This window comes from Malurus melanocephalus, unplaced genomic scaffold (genome assembly GCF_030028575.1).
Source record: "Malurus melanocephalus ecotype Western Australia unplaced genomic scaffold, MMel_1.1 scaffold_539, whole genome shotgun sequence".
NCBI classification, from domain to species: Eukaryota; Metazoa; Chordata; class Aves; order Passeriformes; family Maluridae; genus Malurus; species Malurus melanocephalus.
In genome coordinates this window covers 56,403-82,113 of record NW_026623771.1, presented here as the reverse complement: position 1 = coordinate 82,113, position 25,711 = coordinate 56,403, and the positions used below count along the sequence as shown (strand labels likewise).

General features: G+C 40.6%; 1 protein-coding gene across 1 annotated transcript; it reads left to right on the top strand.

Annotated features, from left to right (window-relative positions):
• The first annotated feature begins 4,849 nt into the window (after nucleotides 1-4,849).
• SLC6A19 (solute carrier family 6 member 19) lies at nucleotides 4,850-24,999 on the top strand. The gene is made up of 12 exons (XM_057381886.1): nucleotides 4,850-5,081; nucleotides 13,261-13,401; nucleotides 14,816-14,953; nucleotides 15,843-16,024; nucleotides 16,791-16,901; nucleotides 17,619-17,731; nucleotides 19,976-20,104; nucleotides 20,594-20,750; nucleotides 20,889-21,093; nucleotides 21,672-21,831; nucleotides 24,032-24,194; nucleotides 24,757-24,999. Exons 1-12 carry the CDS (start codon nucleotides 4,880-4,882, stop codon nucleotides 24,961-24,963), a joined length of 1,908 nt encoding a protein of 635 aa, XP_057237869.1. The 5' UTR covers nucleotides 4,850-4,879; the 3' UTR covers nucleotides 24,964-24,999.
• The last annotated feature ends 712 nt before the right edge of the window (nucleotides 25,000-25,711 follow it).

Here is a 25,711-nt window from a genome sequence, read left to right as displayed (position 1 = left end):
AGTTCCARCAGCTCAGTGCTGTCCTAGTCCCCCTCTGCAGTGATACTTGTTGGCACAGAAGGACATCTCTCCCATCTGGAGAAGTTTACAATCTCCTGGGAAGAAATTTAGCCTCCAAGGTTTGTTGGGACATCTCCAATGTCTTTAAGATATCCCTGCTTGAGCTGCTCTGGGCTGGTGGCAGTGGCTTTCAAACACTCACATAGGAAATCAAATCCTGCCAGCTGAGGAGCTGTGAGATATGTGCCTCTTGGTTACTTAYCAGGTAGAGTTTGAGAACAACAGAGCATAAAACTTAGATCAAGTTAAAGATCTACAGATCATTTATTGGCAAGGTAAACTGCATGACCACCTGTGATTGTTTTTTACCCTTAAAACTAAGCAACKCAGAAATATTTTGCCTGCATATCTCCCTTTCTAATATGATTATTGTCCCCTAGGCTGGGGATTTTGAGTCTCCTCCTGAGCCTGGGGTTCAGGAGTGTGTTTTTGCACAGCTGGTCAAGGAGCCAAGGATCTTACCCATTGGCAGTTTGTAAAAGAATTTCGTGTTTTCTCCACCTATTTTAAAGGATGGAGTGTCAGAGAGGCTATTTCATTTAACCTCTGAATTTCTTCTTCTTCTTCCTCTTCYTCCTCTTTTTCTTCTTTACATTTCCATCTTTTCCTGGTTTAGGCCCATTACACAAGCAGGAGTAATTGTATTGCTGTATATGATGCTTTGAGTACAAAGTAGAAGCTAACTGGAAAGAAAATAGGATTAGGGCTAGTAAGATAATTCTATAGAAATACTGGAGTAAGAGATTTCACACCAGTATCTACTGCAGTACTAACAAGGGTCAGAAAATAATGCAGTTAATCCTAATAGCATATCATAGGGAACTATGAAAATGTCTGGAGAGTTGCAGATTTCTCCTGTCATACTAGCATAATGAAACCACAATGAAAGGATCGTATTTCATTTCATGCCTGAAGCTATGCCTGGTTGCAAACTGTATTGGCAGTGGTCTCTGCTTTTCTCAATGGCTTTATATGAAAGGAATTGTTTCTTYAAAAGAACAGTTCCCTGTCCTGTGGTGCTTCTTCCTCTTTGTCCTCCACTTCACAGGATCAAGATAAAAAAAAGTTCCTCCAGTTCAGTCTYCTCCAGCCCATGGCAGAGGMCAGAAGAATCAYGGAWGCATAGAATATCTTGAATTGGAAAGGACCCAGAAGGGTTGTTAATTCCAACTCCCTACTCCTCACAGGAGCATAGCATATAACTTTACATAGCTGTAAAAGATTTCAATTTGTTTTYAAATTATCTCATGTTTTATTGTGACAATAAATAGGAACAGTTAATACACTATTATGAAGCTGTGCAGAGCAAGTCGGTTGGAAGCTGTTGCACAAGGATTCTGCTAAATCTTTTATGAGCCAGGGCTTCAAACTTCAGATTTTGGCACTGGGTTCCCAGTCTTTTGCTTCATTTGTTCTTCTTGCTAAATACAGTGATCCACCTTTATTAGGATGATTCAAAATCCTGCAAGATGAAAGGACATTAATGAAAGCAAAGGAGGATGCCCACATTCTTCCACAAATGCCTATGTGTGTACGTTCCAGTAAAATACAGGATTTTTATAAAGGGGACATTTCTTTTTTTAATTGGGTTTTTATAAAATTATGTGTTTCTTAAAGAAAAGTTGACTTTTACTTTTTTTTTGTATAGCCCTTTTTAACTTTAAAAAAAATAGTGCATTAAAAATGTGGGGGTGGGAGATAAAAAAGACAAATGTGTCATCAGAAATGTTTTGACACGAGTAGCCCAATCTATATGTAAGATCCATTTCCTCTGGCATTTATAATTAGCAGTTTGCAACACATGTCTTGTATAGCAGCCTGTAGCGTGAAAGGATGAATTTCTGAGAGGTTTATTAGCCCCGCCAAACATAAGCCTGGCATCACTAGAAGGAGAAGTTTACCACAGAGCTCCACCGAATAAACAAGTGACTGTGCCGAGGGAAGAGCGGCCCTGGCTTGCTTGTTCCAGTCCACAGGGTGGCAATACAGACARCACCTGCAGCTCACATGGGAGCCACTGCTGCTGTAGGTCCTTCAGGAAAAGCCACCGTGCCTTCCAAGGTCATTAGCCGTGCTATTACACTGATAAAGAAATTCGAGCTAGATGCCAGACCAGCGTATTTGCTTCTGCAAATATTTAACAGCTGATAGATAACTAACAATCGCTGGCACCTTGTATTACYAGAGCAAGATAAAATTCTTCGAAAAAAGGATTTGTTTGATAGAAGGCAATCAGAGCTGTATTTTTGAATCGTGATAGAAACTGCTTGCACATGAAACTTATCGGAGAGAAATTTTCAGTAGACCAGCTGCCACGTGACCACAACTAGATGTGTTCACAGAACTAAACAGGAGATACAACATGAACAAAGTGATGCAGCTGACACAACAGAAGGAAGGGATGCTGTCCATGGGGACCCGGAGAAGCTTAAGAAATAGTGACATGAGGACATAATGAGTTTGAACTAGTCCAAGGTGCTGCMCCTGGGCCAGRGCAATCCCAAGCACAAATACAGGCTGGATAGCAAACGGACTGAGAGTGCCCCTGCAGGGAAGGACTGTCGGGATGCTTGTGGACAAAAACCTGGATGTGAGCCAACGCTGTGCATTTGCAGCTCAGGAGACCGGCCAACTTCTGCATCAAAACAAGCATGGCCAGGTCAAGAGAGGTGATTGTSCCCTCTACTCTGCACTTGTGAGTCCCCACCTGGAGTACTGCAYCCTGCTCTGGGGCCCTCTGAACAAGGAAGATGTGGATCTGTTGGWGCAAGTCCAGAAGTGTCACAAAGATGATCAGAGGATTGGAGCACCTCTCCTGCAAAGACAGGCTGAGAGAGTTGGGGCTGTTCAGCCTGGAGCAGAGCAGGATCGAGGGAGACATTAGAGCWCCTTCCAGCARCTAACAGGGACTACAAAGAAGCCAGAGAGGGACTTCTGGCAGGGCATGCAATGATGAGACAAAGGTAATGGCTTTAGAATTAAAGAGAGTAGGTTTAGACTGGATAATAGGACGAAATTCTTCACTGTAAGGGTTGTGAGGCTCTGGGACAGGTTGCACAGAGAGGTTGCAGAGGACCCATTCACAAGGTGGGTGGCGGCTTTGAGCAGCTTGGTCTGGTGGAAGGGGCCCCTCCACTGGAGGCTGGAACTAGATGACCTAAAATGTCCCTTCCAAACCACTCTGTGATGACTCTGGGAACAAAGAACTAGGTAAAAATCTAAYTATGATAGTAAGCTGTGCTTGAAAGCAGAAATGGTGGTCTAAACTGTTCCGAAGGCAGCTCCTCGAGGTTCAGTTCAAGAACAGTGTTTTGTCATCTTCCTCTAATGACTAAGGATAAAAAATAGTAGCATGTTTACGAAATACTCCTGACACAATCTCAGAAKGATTGTGAATGCTGTAAAAGTATCATTCAGGAAGAGCTGTGCAGCTCAATGCACTGGAGCAGCAGAAACAGAGTGAAATTGAACATATGCTTTTGGCAACTTAGAAAAATAAGTTCTGAATCAGTAAAGGAGAAGAAAATTGCTGATCCAGTRGTTAATCAGGAGATAGCACATCCACAGACCTGACAGGGTCATGAAAAAGKCAAGTGCTGTCACTAGGCAGACTGAGATATTTCACGTCACGTTAGGGGAATATTAATGCCTGTTATAAGACACAGGGAAAATCCTACTGTATACAGTTGTCCACGTGAAGGATGAAGACTATTTTTGATAACTTTTCTATCCAAAGATATTGAATATCCTTTGGAATCAACTTTGAATAAACATGATAAGATTTGCAAAGGGATTCTGTGATGTGTTCTCCTCTTTTTCCAGGGGTTGGACTTACAAGATCTCTCCTGATCACCTTGTATCACTGCATGCAATGAGCCTGTAGCTGACAAAATTCGTTATAACAAATACAATGTTAGATTTTTTTATATAGTTTTCAGCGACAAGTACTTATCTTTTGAAAACAATGAGGTTCAAAGGGAACAGTTTTGTTATGGYTGTACTGAAATAATGAGAATATGAGTAGTATCTGTGATATTTGTTAACCAGTGTCCCTTTTTTATTTTTGACCAYTATATCTAGGGGCACTGAGAAGGTGAAGGGACCTTTGATTTCAAGYCCATATACAGGACTGGCATCATGTTCTCCAGACCTTGTTCTGTACTGATTAGGGGCGTTAGGATTAGCAGACTATGCTTTATGACTATAAAGGTCAGATTTTATARTCCCTTTCATTCTCCATCCTTTTGGTCAGAACATTTAGTAGAGCACAATCTATTKCAGAGCAACCTTTATTATGAACAATGCAATTTTGAAAGCTTACATAATGGGAAGCTGAACGTGATGGTGCRTCACAATCAGTTTATCTTCCTAATAAAAAGTTATATGAAATCTCTATATTTAGTCTGAGGCCAGTGGAATCTTACTATTCCTCGTTTGCTAGGGCTGTATATGTATTTAAGGGAGTTTAAACAGGGGAGTGGCAAGGGACGTTACATATCCTTATAGGCGATTATGGTTTATAGCCAAATAATCTCCTGGATTGCATTAGCTGAAATCAATGCATCCTACTGGACGAACAGACTGTTCCCTAAAACCTTGGCAGATAAAGCATTAATAAGTGTCAGAGCTGACTTGGTCAATCGAATGATTTGCTGACGCTTCTTTTTACCACAAGCCKGCACTTACAAGTCCAGTGCCAAAGGTTCACTATATATAGCTGAAGACAGCAAATAGATGGTCTCTTCTTGAGCAGGGTTCTGACAGGCTGCCTGTTTCATTATCCCTCACTGGCAGCCCTTTCAGGCAGGAAATTTAAAATATGGTAAAGCTAAAGCTGCCCAATCCTGGCCTGGAGGACAGGATACCTTCCCATGCTGAACTTGAGGTGCTGGAGAAAGAAGAGGCAGACACCAGACCAAAATGGGACAACAAGGCTCAGTACATGCTGACGTGTGTAGGGTTTTGTGTGGGCTTGGGAAATGTCTGGAGGTTCCCGTATCTCTGCCAGAGCCACGGAGGAGGTATGTCTTTACTACATCTTAACTGACTTTGGGGATAAACCAGGCTTAATCTCTCTTTTGACAAGGAAATCATGGAATGTGTTTAGAACTGGTCAGCTCCTGTGGGGACAGTGATGTTCTCTCCAGAATGTGTAATGGACAAGGGGATTTCACAGGTCACGGACACCCACTGAAGTCATGGTAGTGATGGAAGAAAAGGAAGGGTCTGGGGTTTTTTAGGATATAGGATTGAGCAAATGAGTCTTCCACTGTCCTCTACATAAGTTTATTTTCTCAATCTAAACCCACTGTTGCTTTTCATACATGCATACATACATACATATATATACATACATACACACACACACATAGTGTATTTTAAATATTGATAAACTAATTGGGACTATGATTCTGATCGTAATCCCAACTGATCTTTTTATAAAAGGTTCTTCATTGGGCTTTGACTGATCTGTGCATCACCTGTAGRGTCAGCTTTTGTGTAAATTGTGCTAGGAGTAACAGTATGAATATAGTTAACATTCAGAACAATTTTTTAACAGTTGGTGGTATTAAGTCATTTGWAATCTGAATGTTGTTATTTACTGGTTAGGTAAGGACTGAATAAATTCTGTTTTCTTTTGCTATTTGTTTTGAAATGTCATTTTGAGCTGAACCATTGCTTAAATATTACACGGCAACATAATTTTTTCATTTTCTTATAGATTTTTCTGTCTGCTATCTAGTTATTGTCTATGTTTCACTCTGGGATTTGTGTGAAATTTGTTCCTTGTAATATTTGATCTTGAAAGAAAAATTTTGGCTTAAGGAACAGTATTTCAAATTCATTTTCATTGCATGTACATCGTAAGATGTTTGAAAATTGCATCCTAGTTAGGGAAGGGACAAATGAGGGCTCTGTGGGGAGCTGCTCACACAGACTCAGGGACATGTAACAACAGGTGGCTCAGTTKCAAGAGGAGATGCTTTTATTTCTCTAACATGGACTGGTGTTTAGAGCTTGCAGTGCACACTGGAGGTCGTTTGCAGCAGAGTCAGCTCTCGTAGCAAGAAAGTTACAAGATACACACATACACAGGCAGAAGACCTTTGCTATATTTGATAATTTGAATTTGAAAATAAGTGGATGTAKGTCTCCAAAATTGATGGTATTTGCTGGCTTCTCATGTTCTACTTAGTTTTAGAAAGTGGGCATGCCCTGTTTTCCAGGGTGGATTTATAGGCACTTGCCTTCTTTTTGCTCTGTCTTTCCCTTGTGTTCCGGTCATATGAAATGCAGCTGAAAAGCAAGCACTCAACAAATGCAAAGAACTTGGTATGGATCATGGTTTTATGACTGAAGTCCTTGGAGATTTATGTACTGCTTGCATCTGTGTCAGTCCTCTGGCAGTGATTATTTCTCTTTCTCATCATTCTGTAGTTTGTCCTTTCTGGGGAACACTGACAGTTAACCCTGGGCGTTTTTCTTTTCCCTGGGACTCTCTCACTCAAATTATGGAGAACATGGCAAAGGAATTGTAACCTAATGCACAGATGTGTCCTTCTAGCCAGACTTGCTACCTTTTCTATCAATTTTTCTGCACAGCACCAAATGCTGACTCATATCAATAATAAGCAATGCCTTCCTGTGACTTCTTAAAAAGGACTCCCTAATTTCTTCACACATAAGGATGGAGAGTTTTTGTGCAATTTCTCCTCCTCCTCCTCTGCTGTACAGTGCACCTCAGCCTCTTGTGGTAGGTCTAAATCCAGCTCCTGCCACCACTGTCCTCCTCCTATTCCAGTTTCTGTTCTCAAACTTCTCCTTTAAATCAAGAAAAAAAACCCAAAACCTGCCTGCTCTTTGGATGGATGCCTTTGAATTTGTACATATGATTATTTGCATTGTAAGAACAGATCTTGAAGTTCTTATTTCTCAAGATATTTGGYGTTGAGACGATTTCTGCCTCATGAGGTTTTCTGTCTGCTGCATCTCTAATTCCCATTCAGCCACGTTCTCAGCTTACCAAGCACCCAACAGAGGCAGCACTGCAACATCTTTGARTGCAGCTGTCAGATTGCTGAAGGAAACTCCCTGACACCACAAAACTGCTCCAGAGTGGGATGCTTGTGGAAGTCATTGTGTGTCATGACCTCTGTTGTGCTCCCTCTATCCAGCTTCACCTACATCCAATTGGAAATGTGGATGGATTAGACATTTGGGGCAAGTTTTGTCTCGGTCTTTGACCCTCCACGCAGTGGCCAAGATCATTCATTCATCTGCATTTTTGTGGTTCTCGGGGGCACAGATGTGTCTCTATAACAGAATAGGATAAAACTGCAACATTATGCACCTCCTTCCAAGTTATCCACTAGAAAGCAAACACCACACTTGTTCACTCAGTTCACTGAGGAAACTCCATTTTTCCCCAGTAGGTCCAGTGCCTTTACCCTGGGTGGTGTATATATTAATACTTTTTGTCTTCAAGATAAGTCTTCACTGAATCCTGGGTGCAGAGCAGCAGGAATCCCTGCTCCTGTTGTCCCATTGGAAATGGGGACTGTGTTCCTCTTYGGATTGTTCCCAGAGTGATTATTTCAGAGTCCTAAAGCTCACACTGGATATGATGGTGGATTATGGTTGTGCATTAAGAGATTTTCTAAAAAGTCCCAAGCAGCAATTTGCTGTGCAGGAAATACCTCCAGTAGATGAGAAAAAGCCTTGTGTGAGCACATATCAGATATTAGGTATGTGCAGAATCAAGGTTGTGCAGACTATCTCCTGAAAATTGTTTCCAATTTCTAAGGATTTAGGCTTTGTGATCCTAACTTTTTTCTTTTTGAATACAAGTTATGTGGATGAATGTTTGGATCGTTTTGCATGGGTGAGGTCTGGTGTCAATAGTGTAGAGAGTATTTCAGCCAAGGATACTCCTGAATGAGGTTGGATGTCCCTCTGCTTTGGGAACCAGTGCTYGCACATTTTATATCCCTTATGAAACATAAATGGATTACAGTGAATTATAAAATTTGCCCTKATGTGGTATTTGGACTTCAGAGAAGGTAGATTTTTTTTCTCTGTGAATTGTTTGTAGTGAAGGTAGTTAAGAACACTGAGTTTCCAAGTAACTCTTGTTTTCAGATGTTGAACTTAAATTTGAAGTTATTTAAGAGCTGCTTCTTCCTAAAAGTGACACTATGTTAGTGTTTTAACACTGAGATATCCGAATACACAAGAAGAAATTGGTGGTTTATATTTTTTTAATGGAATATTTACCCCAGTGAAATTTAGTAGAGCAAAGCACTCTTTATCCTTTAATGTCTAAATCCATCATTACCGAAGGTGAAATAGAGTTCAATAAGCACACAATGTGAAAGRTGTGGTGTTTGCCTCAATGATTTCACCAGAGTAATGAGATTGAAATTTCCCTTCATTTGATAGCTCTCTGACATTGTACATAACTTTTGTTTAATCTTTATTGAGCAGCAAGTCATTTAATCAACTGTTAAACATTTTCATTTTATCCCTGATGACCATTATAAAAAAGAGGATGCATATTTAATGTTTAAACCATTGATTTAAAAAAAAAAAAATCTCTAAGTCTACAGCTCACATGTGGAAACCTTCCCACTACATGAGGGAGAACTTTTTTATCTCTGTGCATGCCACAGTGAATGAAGTGACAGTAAAGACACCAGCAATTCCTCACTTAGCAGTTGATGAAATGCCWTRTTTCTGCAATGGAGGTCTAAGAATRTGTTTGTGTAGTAAAACATCTCCATCTGAAGTATGCCTGCCTGCCTTTCCTTTGTGAGCAATTATGTGCAAGCAATTAGGATTTTTGTCAATTTGACACAAGAAGTTCTTAGATTAAAGAGAGAATAACAACTATACAGATGTTCAAACCAAATATTATTTGCTCTGAAATACGCTGTTGAAACAAGATGAGAATTTAATATCTCAGCTGTTAAGGTTTCCAGAATGGGATGCTAATAATTGTTTATGCACATCTATACATCATCTATTTTCAGATCATTGGTTTGTTTGTAAGGAACATAAAATTGTGACAGCTTAAAAAGTATTTATTTATCTTTTTATGTCCCACGTGCACCTGGAAGCGTTCTAAAGGTGCATGGGTGTGGCACCTGGGGACAYGGTGTAGCAGTGAACACTGTGGYTAGTGGTTGGTCTCCAGGATTTTAGAGGTCTTTTCCAAYCATTATGACTCCATGATTCTATATAGCAGCTTTGCCAAGTCAAATTAGCATTTTTCATTATAGCTTCTTTCAGAAAGGCTGGGGGRAAATAGAGAGAAAGGGAAAATAGAGAGAAAGGGAAAATATGGCAGAGATGGCTGCTAGAATTGAACCCTAGAATTTGAAGAATCCAAGCAAGAGGAGTGTCATATATAATAGAGAGCTGTAATTTTATTTCATTGAAAATACAGCAACATTCCTACAGCTAAATATTGGTATTTTCAAATRCATAAAATGCTTCTGAAAATGCTGAGCCCTTTGTGGCACATGCCACACATCAGGATGAATGACTAATCACTGAAAAGTGATTAGAGCACCAGGAGAGATATTTTTTATTGACGCTGGTTGCCAAAGGTAACTGTACAGACATGATATTCTCAGACTTGTATAAAGTATRTAATTTAGCCACATACAAAAAACCTTATTCCTAAAAAATTATCAGTTTTTAAAATCAGTATGGTTAATTTTTCTTGCATTTAAAACTAGCTACTACTGTAAAAATGTAGACTCACAAACTGAAAAGGTTTCAGAGGAAAGCCAGAAGAAAAACTCACTTGGGACATACTTTTTGTTAGTCAAAGACTGAATTAACTTATGAATTGTTATTTATGGAGATGTTTGCCAAACTTCCAACTTTGCTGACTATTCCTCTCTTTCTTCTGTGTCAGTCAGTTTRTCCCTTCAGGAAAAGGATTATGTGGACATCATCTCCAAGGAGAAGAGTATCTCATTTGTTTTCTTCCTCACTTCTCACATCTCTGCTGTATCCCAGTCTCAGGAGACCATTCAGTCCTTCAGAACAAAAGCTTTGCATTAGTGTGGAGCAGCTCTGTGCTAGATCCAGGAGCCTCAGGCTGGTGTTGTCTCACTTTGGAGAAAAGTGTCTATTTTGTAATGCCAGAAAAGGGTGAACTATGGTGATCCACCCCAATCATGAGGAAAGGGAACACCCCTAGTTGTAAATTCAAATATAGCGCTGTGGTCTCAGTTGAGATATTGTTACAAGTGGTGTCAGTGCCAAAGCAGTCAATTCCTGACTCGATTTTTTCTGATGGTGCGTTTTCATGTCACAAACCTGTGAAGCATATAGGGCATATTCCAATTTTTGAGGGACTAGGAAGTCTCCCAAAACCAGGTTCTTCTCTCTGTTTCCCACCACTCTAGGGACTTCGACAAGTTTACTGACTGCAGGAGCTGCTAGTGTCAGATGTGACAGGGCAGCCCTCTCTCCATGCTTGGCTGACCAGCAGCTGAAAGGCAGCTAAGCCAGAAATGGTGCTGGGCTCCTCATCCACCTGTGCCTGGCATCGCTGTTGACAGTGCAAAGGTTTTACCTGTGCTGGCAGAGACTCTGGGACTCACTGAAGCTGTGTTAGACTCAGTCACAGTAAGGAACTGACTCCCTCTGTCCTTTCAGTTTCTGGAGGCTTGTCCCATTTCGTCTTTATGGGATTCCTTRRCTGYRCTGGAACATGCACTGGTGTGCACCTAAGGGCCCCAATTCATCTGATTAGCCACGCTGTGCATGCAAATTTGGCTTCAAATAGTTTCTTCTCTACTGGTGCTCCACCCTCTGACTGTGAATAACACTTCCCCTAACTGTTTTACTTTTGCTTTCATAGAAAACAAGATTTTTGCTGCGTATGCAATGAGTGCTCCCATCAGTGTTGCATTCCATCCCMTTATATCCTGATGGCTTCCTTTCCTTGTGGGAGGGAACCCATCCTCCCCTCCTGATGGGAGGGTCAGTGGGACAGCCTCCACACACGGAGTCTCTGGCTTTTGACAAAGTTACTTAGCAGTGCATGGAAGTGCAAGCAGCAAAAATATGTCCAGTGCTCCAACCCCGTGTCATGCTGGCACAGTTTCCCTCATATCATGCTCTAAGCAGGAGCTCTCATGAGGGTCAGATCAGAGAAGGACACAATCATTGTGTTTATACTAACAGTTTTAAATTCCGGAGGATTCTCACTGTTTCAAGCCCAAGACATCTCCTAAGGGTCTGAAATCTGACCCTACAGACTTTGTATGGCTGCCTCATCTGGATCTTGTCTCGTTACCTGCTCTTTTGGATGCCATACATGTTCCTGCTCTACCACACTCTCAATTCTCTCTGGTAAACCCTTCTTCAGCAATGGTAACTGTTAAGTCCAGAAGAAGATGGATCTGTACAGCTACCTGATCCAAATACTCTGCATTTGCACCGAGGTTATGTCCTTGACACCTCTTGAAACTCAGCTTCCACTGATTTTAGATCAACTCTTGAAACAAGACTGGGCTGGCAGTTGTGCTGAGGTGCTCCTAATGGAGATACATCACATTTTCTTTCATCAGGTCACAGTAAGATGACTAAGGACTTGATTAGAAATTATCTTCCTGGTCAAAGATCTTATCGATAAGGAAATTTACAACCTTTATTGTCTTTTCAAGCCATGACTAATTGTTTCTTATCATACCTGTCAAAGAAAAATCTGTTTTGATAGCTACCATCTCTGTTGGCAGTGGGGGAAAATCAGGCTCTTTCCTGTGCAGCATCAGAARGCATCCAAATGCAGTCTGAGCCTTTTGCTTTCAGCAGAGAGCAGGCAGATTGATGCTCTGATTTAGGCTCCATTTTTYCATGCTTGAGACTTTCTCATTAATTTTAAGCTCACAATTTGCCTCCACTCACACAGTTCTTGCAGTCTGGGCAGACGTAGCTTTCCCTCCAAGACAGGGAGGTTCAGCAGCAGCACAGTCCCTGCACTGTAACTTTCCCCATCGACATCATGGTGTGTAAAATTTGCTGCAGGGCTCTGGGAGCTGAACCACCTTCTGTGGTGGACATGGCAAGAGTGCTCYTGCAGCCTCAAGAAGCTTACAGAAGTACCTTTATTAAGATTCTGTAGATGTTTTTAAGCATAACATAACTATGATTGAGCTGTCAGATGAAGGGGTTCCATGGCCATCCTTGCACAGACACAGAAAGGGGAAAAGAAAGAAATTGAAAAGGTGTGCTGTGTGCTCACAGCTCCCCTTCTTGAYAACTTGGAATCCTCAGGAAGTAAATTTCAGTTTTTGGAATGGTTTTCAGTTTTTGGAAAGATTTCCTCTTTCACTTGCTCTCTGATTTTCATTGCACACATGAGGAAAGTGTCAGTTAATACCCAGGACTGAACCCTTCACATTCTGGTCTGCATTTTCTTTATTGCATTCAGATTACTTGCTCYGTTTAGATTTGGTAGTTAAAGACATTTTGTAATGACAGATAACCATAATTGTAATGTGTAGCAATATTCAAGCATTTGACTCTGCACTTTCATAGTCCAGAGTGGTGTTCCGTGTTATCTCCCATATCCAAGGTACACCTTGTTCAGGAAAAAATTAATTAGGAATACTTGTCCTATACTAACCAACTTTATCATAATCAGTAAGGTTTGGACCCTGCACCTCAGATGTCTTCTAATCAAACATAAAAGTTGTTGAACACGATGCCAAGAACTTATTGTTGTTTTAGGCAGACAGCCCCAGGCTCCTGCCTAATATTTCAAGGTGCATTGCTTAGTTCATTCAATTATTTCATATATACTTTGTGTGAGTCACAGCTGTAAAACCATAATCTTTTGCAGAAAAAAAAAAAAAAAAGAAAGAGAAGTCATTCCAGCAGTGTAGCTACCTTTCCTCCACTTGCAATACAAAGGGGGATTTTTCAAAGTTTAACCTTGAGAGTGTGTAATTTCTGTTCATGTGTGTCACTTGGGAAGAATAACAATTCCTACTTGAAACCACATATGTAATGGAGTGCTCTGCCTGGGCAATCAGGCAAAAGCCTTGCTCAGAAAACAGAGAAAGATTTCCACAAAGATGCTACAGGTCGCTTGCCATGCCAACATCTSACAAACCTCATGTTTTTATTTTGTTGTAGTGCTTCACTCACCGGAATCATTGTTTTTCTTATCCATTCCAGGAGCCTTCATGATCCCTTTCCTGATTTTGCTAGTCCTGGAGGGTATCCCCCTGCTTCATCTTGAGTTTGCCATTGGTCAAAGGCTGAGGAAAGGCAGYGTGGGCGTATGGAGCTCTATCCACCCTACTCTGAAAGGAGTTGGTAAGTCAAAAAGYTGCCTGAGAAAGCACAAGTCTCGGAATTGATAATCTAAAGAATCTAAATAGATCTTTCAGGTTTTATTCTGGTGTGCCGTACGAGATTCCAGGATCTATTACTTTTCCCTTCTTGCTAACACTCCATTTATAAGTCAAACTAATCTTGATAAAGCACAGTGACAATTTTGTGTTCACATTCCCAAGTGCTGTGGGCCCACTCAAAACCTTTCTCTAATTTGAGACCAATTTCAGGCCTTAGAGATATTTTCTGAGCTATCTATATTGGCCATTTTTACCATTAGGATGAATCTTTAGGCATGCCAAAAATTGCTCTGTAACTGTTCTGTGGATAAATATTAGTCGCGTCTTTAACTGATAGACATCAGCTCCACCTAACTTTACTTTTTTGCATCTGAGAGGAAACAAACCAAAAGCCATGGAAACAGCATTTTGCAGAAAACACTCCTTCACCTCTGTGCCAGGCACAGGAGTATTCMGACACTCAACTGGAAAATATAGTAAAAGCAGCTTTATGCACCCAGCATAGAAATCTCCACAGGTGCCTCATTACACAGGAGGTGCCATGTGGATCTCAGGAAGGGCTGTCAGGGTGAGCATGTGCTGCCCAGGGAGGTGGTGGAATCTCCAGCCTCAGAGATACTCAGAGTCTGCCTGGACATGAGCCTGGGCAGCTGACTTTGGGTGGCCCTGCTTGAGCAGGGGGATGGACCAGGTGACCTCCAGAAATCCCTTCCAGCCTCAACCAAACGCTTGGCAGGGAAGAAACAGGACAGTGTTGGCATCCACTGAATTTGTAAATCAGTTACAAAAGATAATTGTTCATTGCATCTGGAATTTTTCAAGACTGTTTAGAACCTAAGAGCCCTCAGGGGCTAATCATTAGCATTTACTGTCTGCCAGAGAAGTCATCAGAGGTTTATGRCTTGGGAACAAGCAGAGGACAGATACCAGTGTGAATTCTGTGCCTGGTCACAGACTGTGCCTCCTGGCAGCCATCCATCCTATACACCACCACCTCTACTGACCTCTGCGGGGACATTGAGGAAGAAGGAGATCTCTGAGTCTCGTTTGAGCAAAGCCCCAAATCAGCTGGGCTGTACCCAGCATCCTAAATTCCCTAGATATTAGCTGGCAAGGCTGTGAACCTGGACCGTGTGGGGTCTCCCATAAAGCTGGCTCCTAAATGGGCATCATCTTTGGTCTCAGAGAAGCTTTAGGATGTAACTCTATGTAAGACTCACCCGTCCAACCTTTAGGCAACAAATTCACAGTGATAAACCTGCATCCAAAACGTAGCAGGGGAGGAAGGAAAGGTTGATGTTGATAACATACACTTTGATATATCTTGAAGACAAGAGAGTTGAAATTTACACTGTGTTCTGATTTTCTTTTTTCAGGCATTGCATCAATGTTTGTGTCTTTCCTGGTGGGTTTATATTATAATGCTATTATTGCCTGTGTGATGTGGTATTTCTTCAACTCCTTCCAAGAGCCCCTGCCWTGGAACAACTGTCCTCTCAATGACAACAGAACAGGTATATTTTATGAAATATTGTATTTTGTTGCACAGCAYAGATTTCTAACAGCACAGTAAGCCCAAAGGAGCCTTTCTGTGAAACAGCAGTAAGGCACGGCAGTGCTGTCAGGCACATTGCACTATTTGATACTTGTGTTTTGTAAAAACTCACATTACATAAAAGGCGGCCAGCTCTTAATCTTCGAGTCAAATTTTGGCTTTTTATGGTAGATTTTGACAGATGTGTTTATATGCAGAATATTCACTAAGTGCAGGTCTAGCATAAGCATTAGCATTTTCCAGATTTAGKCAATGTGTTTCATCCATCTCTTCACCAACAGCCCCCTACTAGCATAATGAAAAAGAAAAAAAAAAAGCATAATCCATTTGAAACACCTGTACCTCTCAATATGGCATGTCTGCAGCTCCTTGGAGACTGCTTGGTGACAGCAGCCTTGTTTTCCATGGTCATGCATGAAACTGTGTGAAGCAGGAGTTTCCACTGGGTCAGAGTGCTCTGCCCCTTTCCTTCCAGAACAAGTATGGAAAGCCTCATTTAAGGGCAGGTCAGGGCAGAATATTGCACAGGGCAGCACACTGCAGGGAGCTAAGGATTCAAATTGAGCTGACAAGACCTTGAGCAATGCCCCACAAAACAGAAAGACAAAATATTGCTGAAGGACATGGGGAAGAGAAGAGCCACCATATTAAAACAGCTGTTAAACACTTGTCTTCCAAATCTCTCATTTTGCCATTAAATTAGCCTCTAAAAATCTGAAAATTTGCCAACAACAAAAGTGGCATTAAGTGGAACAATTTAGAACACTTGTATCTATTATTTAGCTTCCTTTTTTTTTTTCAAATAAATAAAAGACATACAGAATGACAACCATTTTGTGGTGTTACAGATTACATAGAAGAGTGTGCCAAGAGCTCTCCTGTAGATTAYTTCTGGTACAGAGAAACGCTGAACATCTCCACTTCCATTGACGATTCCGGCAGTATCCAGTGGTGGCTTTTGCTGTGTTTAACRTGTGCATGGGGTGTGCTGTACGTGTGCACAATCAGAGGCATTGAAACAACAGGAAAGGTACTCTTTCTTGGGGGGATTTTTTATGAGATTATATTAATCATGCTGTTGTGAGTTCTTATTTATACAGAATTAATAAAGCTGTAGAAATGGTCTGGTTTTTTGTGTAAAAGCACATCTAAAATTTTGACATCACTGGGACTGCTTTTTGAAAAATGAAGGTGAATGAAATGGAATCTGACTTGATTTGATTTTTGTGGAGATTGTTGTGAGCAATTTTTTTGTGAATCTTCCTTGTCTTCACAGATCCTAGTAACACATTCTTTAGCTATTATCMCCTTTACACTAATATTAATCTTTCATGATGGATTGAGGGACTCTCTTTTTTTTAWGGCCATTTTCTTCAAAACATACCTATACAGATTTATTGGGTTTGTGCTAGTCCTAAATATTATCTCTGTGAAAGAGATAATATTGTCCTTCCAGGCAAAGCCCTAAGAATCCATCCGTGCATCAGTCTGGTCTCAGGGTGTAGGTTATGCTTGATGCTGTTTTTGAGTGGTCTGGGTTGAATTTCAACAATGATAATTTGTCTAAAAAAGACAAATACTGCTAAAAAAAAAGTTTATTATCAAAATGTACCACACATACTATTACACTGAACATTTATTCCTGCAGTATGCTGTGACTCACTTGCAACTTTTGTTGACTATTGTTGGTCACCATACCTTGATTATTCCCCTCTTTTCTTCAGTGCCATGCTTCTTTATAGAAATTGAAGTGTTTTGTTTTATTTGARTGGTTCATTTACATTTTTTTTGTGCAGGCTGTGTATGTAACATCAACTCTTCCRTACGTGGTGCTCACCATTTTCCTGATCCGTGGCTTGACGCTGAAAGGATCGACCAAYGGAATTGTTTATCTCTTCACCCCTAATGTAAGTCACTTTCTGCCTTGCTCAGTGAAACACGATACAGCTCTCTCTGTAGTTAAAAACTGATTGAAAATTAGTCCTCTCCACTGCTGTTTTTCTAACTGTCCCTCAGACACCCTAAAAATCTTGTTTCAGGGAGGTGAATCCTTTGCATTGGATATAACAAGTGTACATATACACCAATATTTTCTCTCTCTCCATTCTCCATCAAAATCTKTTATAACAAATGGAATCACAGAGCAATGGAATTGCCATTTTTGTGGCTTGATTTATTTTCCTGTATTCTACCTATGAACCAGCCTAAATTTAAAGMATAAATCACGTCTTTGGGAGTAGAATCCATCTAATTGCCATATGAACAAAAGACCTAAGACAATGGCTTAATTATGCAACAGTTTTTAAACAAAATTAAAGGTGGGATCATTTCCCATGAGCAGCTCTCTAAATGATCATTATTAATGTCAAGAAATAAAGACCTTTTCTGAAAAGAGATGTGGCAGCTGTCAGCTATGAAAATAATTTTTTAATCCATTTTCAWAATACTTATATAAAAACTTCAGATGAGTTTTCTCTTAGAAAWAAAAGTAAGTTTGTTGAAACTTTTCAAGAACTGAGTTTTGCATGGTYAATGTTCTTGATTTAATTGTTGTTTTAAATCTCTCACACTCCGTTTAAATAGCAATGTTGGATGTGCTTAAAGCTGTGTGTCTGATGCCTCAGGTTACSGAGCTGGCGAACCCAACAACGTGGCTGGATGCAGGAGCTCAGGTGTTTTACTCCTTCTCCCTGGCCTTTGGAGGCCTCATTTCATTCTCCAGTTACAACTCTGTTCAGTAAGTAGCCAGGCAAAACCCAAATTTTACATGAGTATTTCATTCTTTCAAATGAAACGTCTCTCCTTTTGCCCTGTTATGGTGCTGCTCGGGACTGGGACAGCCTCCCCTCAAATGAGTAAGGTGCATCTCCTCTGACTGATTCCAGCCGTCCTGAACCAAGATTTCAAGTCCCTCTTCTGGCTGACTTCCTCTAGAAATGACAATGCAGGGTAGAAAGCAGGGGACAGGCTGCCCACCAGCAGCTGATGAGCAGGAGTTTCCTCCGTGGGAGTGCTCAGTGCACGAGGATCCCCTGGTCTCAGTGCTGTCAGAGCACACATTCCAAATCAATTCCCAGAACACAGTTTAAAACTCTASCTTTGAGATGAGGAGATATATCTAATTTGGAAATTTAGGTTAGGTTCCCTGATATATGTGCACTGKGGCCAGGGAGTGAGAAATCCGATCACCCAGATTCTGATCCAGCCTGCAAATTATGATGYAGCACTGTATTCTACACTCCCCCTCATAAAAATATTGGAGTCACAAATGCCTCTTGGYGCCTGCCATCCCTTCAGAATTCTTGAAAGGAAAACCCTGTGGCGTTTTCTAAATCTAATATTCTTGAAGAACATTTCTGAATTAAGTTTTGGATATATGGTTTGGTCATGCATTCAGAAATCGATGTTTCAGTTTTAGTTCGGGTTCAGTTATACCACACCAGCATCTCAGTCGCTAAGGGAGTTCCTTGATCCCACTCTTGATTTCAGGTGTTTTTGAAAAGATCACCTGGAATTTTTGGTGCCTGCAAGTCTCAGTGAGAGGTGTCAAGCCCTGGTTAAGGTCCAAGTCAATGTCCCACGGCCGTGGGAGTATTCACCTTTCCAAAAGGCASAAAGCAAAGGAGCAGTGTCCTCTGGGTTTTCCAGCACACAGGCCGGTGGCATCAGCCCATGTTTGTTCAGTGCTCAATGATTCATAACTTAAGGAGGAAACTGAAGAAAGTCATTAAACTCCCAAGAAAATATAAGTAAAAAATCCCCATGCAAGTTCCATAGTGTAACACTGTGGTGTTGGGCCACCTGCAATGCAGCATCAGCTGGACCAGTTGTCAGTGACTCTGTCCCTGGATGGTTTGGGAATATAAAAACATCAGAAAATACAATAAGGTTTCAATGCCATCAAGGATTCGCTAATTCATAATGAGAAGGAGCTTGAGCATTTTACTTTCTCCAAAAGGAAAAAAGATATTTCAAGCCTGTCATCGAGAATCTCATATTACATTGTAAAAACTGGTGCAAGACTACAGCAAGGAATTTCCATTCCATTCCCTACATCTAGCAGAAGCCTATTTTTAATGTTATAAATGGGGAAAGGACACAGTGTGACAGGTCTTGGTTGGACAGGCTTGTCTCTTCTCTTGCACGTGTTCAGAAAATTAAATATAACAACATCAAGTTAATCTCAGTACYCCTCTCTTGCCCAGAAGAAATAAGATATTTACAGTTTTACAGCCTTCTCATAAAACCATTAACTAATTTAATACTGGTATTTTACCTTGTCCCTCAGACRAAAGTCTGTTTCTGGCTCTGCAAATTTTTTGTGTTGGCACAAGCACATGGGCAAGAARTGCCTGCAGCAGAGAAGTTTCTACAAACAGCTCTTCTGTCCCATCTTATCAGCTTAGCATTCCATTGGTATTCCAAAACTTGAGAACATGCTGAACTTTCTTTTGTTCAGCAGTCAAAGAAAACYCCTCCCAAGTGCCCTTTGCTACTGTAATTTCACCATACCTAAGTGCTGTGAAAAGTGAACTTCTGCTCACTTTTCCTGCCTGAGAATTCCAACCCAAATCTTTCACCACGGGCAGTGGAGGCAGTGGAGGCACAACGCCCATGGCGTTGTGTGTCTGCACACATCCATACCATACTTGAAAAGGAGGGGCATRCCCTTTTGCCCCTCATACTTTACTTCCCATGAGGCAGACATGAAAACAATTCAGGCAGTTATTCCTTATGAACAGGATTATGTGAAGGGGAAAAACCTCACCAAAACAAACCAAAATCATAGCTATTAAATTGCTCAAGGCACCAAGTTTTAATTTACTGAATCTGTCTGATAGCAGTACTTGTGTGGTCTTAGAGGAGACGTTGATGTACCCATGCATCTAYAGAGTGCTTTTTTCTAAATCTTGATAGCCAATTTCAGTATTTACTTGGGGAATGTGATTGACATCCATTGTTTCTTCTCTTTAAAATGCAGCAACAACTGTGAGAAAGATGCTGTGATCGTCTCAGTGATCAATGGTTTCACATCCATCTACGCCGCTACCGTCATATATTCCATCATTGGATTCAGAGCCACAGCAAGATATGATGACTGTTTTGACAAGTGAGTTAGTGGGGTAAAAAAAAAAAAAAGAACAGAATATGCAGAGGTTTTTTTTTTGGCTGAGACAGCTCTGTTAGCCTGTTAACAATGGATTTGTAATTTCTGAATAATTGCAGCTCTTAACCCACATGGTATCAGAAGTACTCATTACTTTAAAAAAAATTAAAATCATGTGGAATGAATTCCATAGAAAGTGGTAATTGTTTGAGCCACCTGATTTCCTACATAAATGTTGCATAAGCAACCATATTTTACATTATTCTCCATGCTGACATATGGCATGAATGTCCATCTATGTGCCACGCAAGACAGTGTCACACTCACCCTGGAAGAAGAAAGAGAGAATTGCACGTGCAAATCTACTGGACTTTCCAATGTCAAAATCTGATCTTGATATCATACTCTCAATAACTTGTTTGATGATGTAAACAAATCCCGATGATGCTTACAAATGAATAATTTCAAATTATTTCCATTTCACTTTTTCAGAAATATTCTCACTCTGATGAATGCATTTGATTTGCCAGAAGGTAACGTAACCCAGGATAACTTTGAACAAATGCAGCAGCTCTGTAACATGACTGATCCGGCAACTTTTGCAAGCCTCAAGTTTGAAACCTGTGATCTGGAAGCTTTCCTGAATGATGTAAGTTTAACACCCTAACACATATTGAGAACCTTAAATATGGTRAGAGTGCATAGCAACTATTTAATCACCAAGTCTAGTGAACACCAATGTAAATTTAAGTACCATGTGATGTTAATGATCCTAAATCTTCCCCAGGGAGCTGAAGGAACTGGCCTGGCCTTTATTGTTTTCACGGAAGCTATCACCAAAATGCCTGTCTCACCTTTGTGGTCCATTCTGTTCTTCATCATGCTCTTCTGCTTGGGTTTGTCRTCTATGTTTGGAAATATGGAAGGTGTGCTGGTACCTTTACAAGATCTTAAGCTTATACCCTCCAGAGTGCCGAAGGAACTTGTTACTGGTAAGAGCTTTTCTAGAGACAATTGGCCCCCCCTCCTCCACCAGGGAACAGCTTTTGTGCCCAAAAAGCAGCCCACCCTCCTTCTACCTTCTGATCTGGAGTGGTCCTATGACTCCAAAATAATTTACTGAAGGTTTTCTCATGTCCCCCACGGGGGCAGCTCCTGTGAGGTTCCTTCTGAGCCTGCAGACAACTGCTCACCTTAGGATTGCCCATCAGCCTGCTCATGATGACCATTGTCTCCTCCACTGGGAAGCTGGAGGATCTGAATCCTTCACCCAGGCAGGATTTCTCTTAGGGCAACACTGTCCCATCAACTACAAGAAAGAGGACCTGTTTTCTTTCCTCAGCTTTCTCTCTCTTTGTTTGCAACATCTCCCACCTGCACAGTGTTAGGACAGTTTTACCATTTTACCCACACTGAAGAAGGTCTCCCTAGAGTGCCATTAAAAAAAAAAAAAAGTGGTAATCTTCAGGCTTTCTCAGTTTTATAGCTACTAGGGAAATACATTTCTTTCTCGTTTTGCTTTTGCTTTCTTTGCCTAAGTGTGCTGTTGTTTTGKTTTTTTTYCCTACAGGTCTCGTTTGTGTGGTGTGCTATTTGATAGCTTTCATTTTTGTGCTGAATTCTGGCAATTACTGGCTGGCTCTATTTGATAGTTTTGCTGGCTCCATTCCCCTGCTGATAATTGCATTTTGTGAGATGTTTGCCGTTGTCTACATCTATGGAATAGACAGGTATGAAATAAAGATTAACCATTACTAGACATCATTGCATAAAGTGATTATTATTGTATAGCTACAATCTTGCTGCATCTCTGTACACAGAGTTTCAGAAATTACTGAAATGATGCAGTTGTAGTTTAGGGTTGCTTGTATATTTCAGGTTTCCTAAAGAGTTCTCAACTTAAATAAATAAAGCTTGTAAAGAATTTTTACATTGAAGTTTTCCACTTTATTAATAAATTATAATAAAGAATGCTCTTTAACAGCTCAAATAACATCCCTAAGATATTGCAAGAAAATCTTAGGCATTAATAAGAGTCCTGGATTACAATAATATGAGTGCAAATAATGTATTTTCAGAGCAGGCATCAGAATGGAGGTATTTGCAACATTTACGTAAGAGCCACTATTTATCGTTTGCATTTTAAATGTGGTTACATTACAATAACTCTTCTTTAGGATAATTGTATTAAACAATTAATTAGCAAAAGCAAAGTACAAGCACATTGGCACTGAGCTGAAGGTSTAAGACAGAAGTATATCCCAGGAGTGTTTACAGGGAGTGTTAAATGATACTGTCCAACACAGGGATCTCCAGGCAGGTTACAGATATTGGTTTACAGCAGGTTGCAAATCCAAGGCTACTGAGATACATTCCCAGCTGATAAATCCAGGACTTTATCAGTTGTAGCAGTGACTAATTATCTTCTCAACTTTCTAGAGATATAATAAATCAAGTTTCAACATCTTCATGTTTATAATTAAAACATAAGAAATGTGAAACGAAGTACAGGGAATTCAACCACCCACAAGTTTTACTTGAACATGTGCCAGATCCAGCTGCTGCTCCTGGCCATGGGGTGAATGCCCTCGTGGCCCATTTTCCTATATTTTTATACTACTTGAGGAAGCATGAATCAGCTTAGGTAAATTAGATGGTATACCCTTGAGAAAAAAGGCTTGTTTTAACTTGTTAAGGGCAGAAAAGTCTRTATTTATCACTTTTCCTTCCCTTTAAGATCTCAGAACTCTTTACAAAGTAAATCAAAATTATTCCCAGGACACAAACATGGGTTGAGTCCATAAAGTGAGGACAATGTGTGTGTTTGATTCAGAAAGGAGCCTCATACCAAACTTTAATGTTCCTGGCCAGCACACGTCGCTGCAGGCTTCTTTGAGAACAGAGCTTATCAGGGCTGCCCAAAAATGGTGATCTGCTCCTGATGAGTTTCTGTGACCTTTTTCTGAGACAGGGTCATTGGTAGAAAAATGCTTGAAGGAGAACATGAGTGTTATCCATGACACACATGAACMGCACCTGAACGTGTGCCGCAGTCAGAACATAGGGCTCCATATAATTTTAAGACACCTAGATCTCAGAAAGTAGGGATGAAAAGATAAAACCAATTTRCATAATAATTGAGATTCAAGTGGATTCAGTGTGCTGTTCATAGTTGAAGGACCAACTGAATAACCCTCTCAGGTTTATTCCCATAGGATAGGCAGGAAAGTCAGACAGAAGGACTAAAACAGAAACCCCAAGTTTCCAAACTCTTTTTAAGAAGAGTGTGCACAGGGTGTTGCATTATATGGAGAGGCCATAAATTGGCTCAGAATTGATGCAGAGAGTACCACTCACAATGCAAGGATTGTTTCTTCTTGTGGAAATATTTTGCCCCATTGTTCACTGCATGTTCCATGAATAAATCAAGTAACACAATTGTAGGTGTTCTTAATAATATGTAAAGTTAAATATTGTTTCATGATTTAACCTGAGAAAACTGGTAGATATCCAAATAGGCAAACATAGAATCTATTATAATATTACTGCTATTTGCTTTTGTTAATTTTTAATATTGTGTCACTCCCTTTAATTTACGTGGTGCCGAGGTCCTTATCAAACAACTGTGAAGCAACACTGCAATGTGTTTTGGGGAAAGTCTGTCTGCATTGACTCTTTTCTTTTGAAACTATTCCATATATGCTTCACAGACTTCTTGAAGATAGTACATTTCCAAAAATAATTTTGCTGACTTGCAGTGATGGGTGCCCTACTTTGACCTACTGAGGGCTAATTCCTGATTTTGTCAATTCTGGTCTCACACTGACATTAGCAAATTCCTGGGGTAATTTGGACTTCCCTTCCTATGAGCAGGCATCCTTTGATCCTGATCAGCTTTTAAGGTCCTGAACTTCCTGTTTTTGTTTCTAGGTTTAACAAGGATATTGAGTTCATGATTGGACACAAACCCAACATTTTCTGGCAGATTACCTGGAGACTTGTCAGTCCTCTCATTATGTTAGTTATCTTTTTCTTCTATTTTGTGGTGCAAGTCAACCAAGAACTACTCTACAGCGTTTGGGACCCTAACTATGTAAGTGTATAAACCAAAATATTTATTTATAATTATTTTAAGCATTCTTCTTTAATGTAAGGGTCATTGTCAGTAATATTAATCTCCCATCTGAAACAGTTCTCTGGCAAACTTGCTACATGAAAATGGGACTGCTTCCTTTTCTCCTCCTTTGCAATCTCACTTCCCTTTTRAAAATGTTTCAGCTCTCCCTCACCCTTTGATTTCAGCCTTCCCACTCAAAGGTTGTTCAGAAAATAAAGCCCTGGTGGCCTGTCAGGCCCCCTCATTCCCACATTCCTTCCGTTGTGCCCAGGAAGTGCTCCAGTCCCCAGCTCTCCMTTCCTGGCTCTTCTTTCATGCCATTTTCTTTCCATCAATTTTAAGTAAAACAGTCCAAAATAGCTGAGGCCAGAAATCCTTGAGCCAAAAGCTGCTGTGGAATTGGCAAACTGCTGTTCCATTACAGCCAGCTACTGTTCTGATTACAGTTGTGATCTGTTGAATTATTGAATGCACGCACGCATGTTTCCAGGAATTTGCTCCTCATGGCTTTCTACAACTYGGTTGTTTGCTCTTTCAGGAGGAGTTCCCCAAAACAGAGAAGGTTGAATATCCCCCCTGGGTGTACGCTGTCATTGTAGTCCTGGCTGGAGTGCCCAGTTTGGCCATCCCTACCTTTGCCATCTACAAAGCCATCAGAAACCGCTGCCAGAAAAAGAATGATCATGCCGGCCTTATTGCGACATCTGAGACTTCCATTAATGGAAACTTAAAGTATACATCTTAAACACATTTTTTTTAATGTGGAAGGATGTTTTGTCAGTGAGGGAAGTAAAAAGAATTTTTTTTAAGAATCTGGAGCTAATTTTATTTTCATAAAAGGATAACTGTGTGTTGCTTCCAGATAAACACTTACTTAACAATGCAATGTGCTGTGAAGAGTTGATGGCCTGGCTCCTGGAAGCAAAATGCTGACATTCACAAGTGATTTGGGCATCAGGCCAAATCATTTGTCCTCTTTCCAGCTCTGAAGCCATCTTGTTTGAAACTGGGTTCTGTCCCCTCTGCTTGGGGATGCACTGTGCATGAAAYGCCAAAAGTGACTCTTCCATGTGTAATCATTCTGGTTGGGTGGCCAATGTGAAGGGTAACTTAATGCTGTCTTCTCTTGCACATTAAATTGTTTTTACTTTACATGCCACTGTGTTGCACAAAGCCACTAATATTATTTGTCTCATACAGAAGTTTAAAATATTTAATAAAAACATTTCTAAGTATGTCGGCTTGATTTATTTAGAATTCTATATACAGCACTGCTTTTATTTAGGTRGTCTTTTGCAGAGGGGCAGCAGCAGTTGAGGAAACAGCAAAATCTGCCTTCTGTGGCACCTGTGAGTAAGGGGTGCAGCACTTGCCTGGGGGGTCCATGCTGATGGGGGACCCAAGGCACAGAAGTGGTGCAGATCTTGCTCTCCTCTGTTGCCATAAAGGAGGATGGCTCTGGTTCATGCACACATACACACAAACACACACAC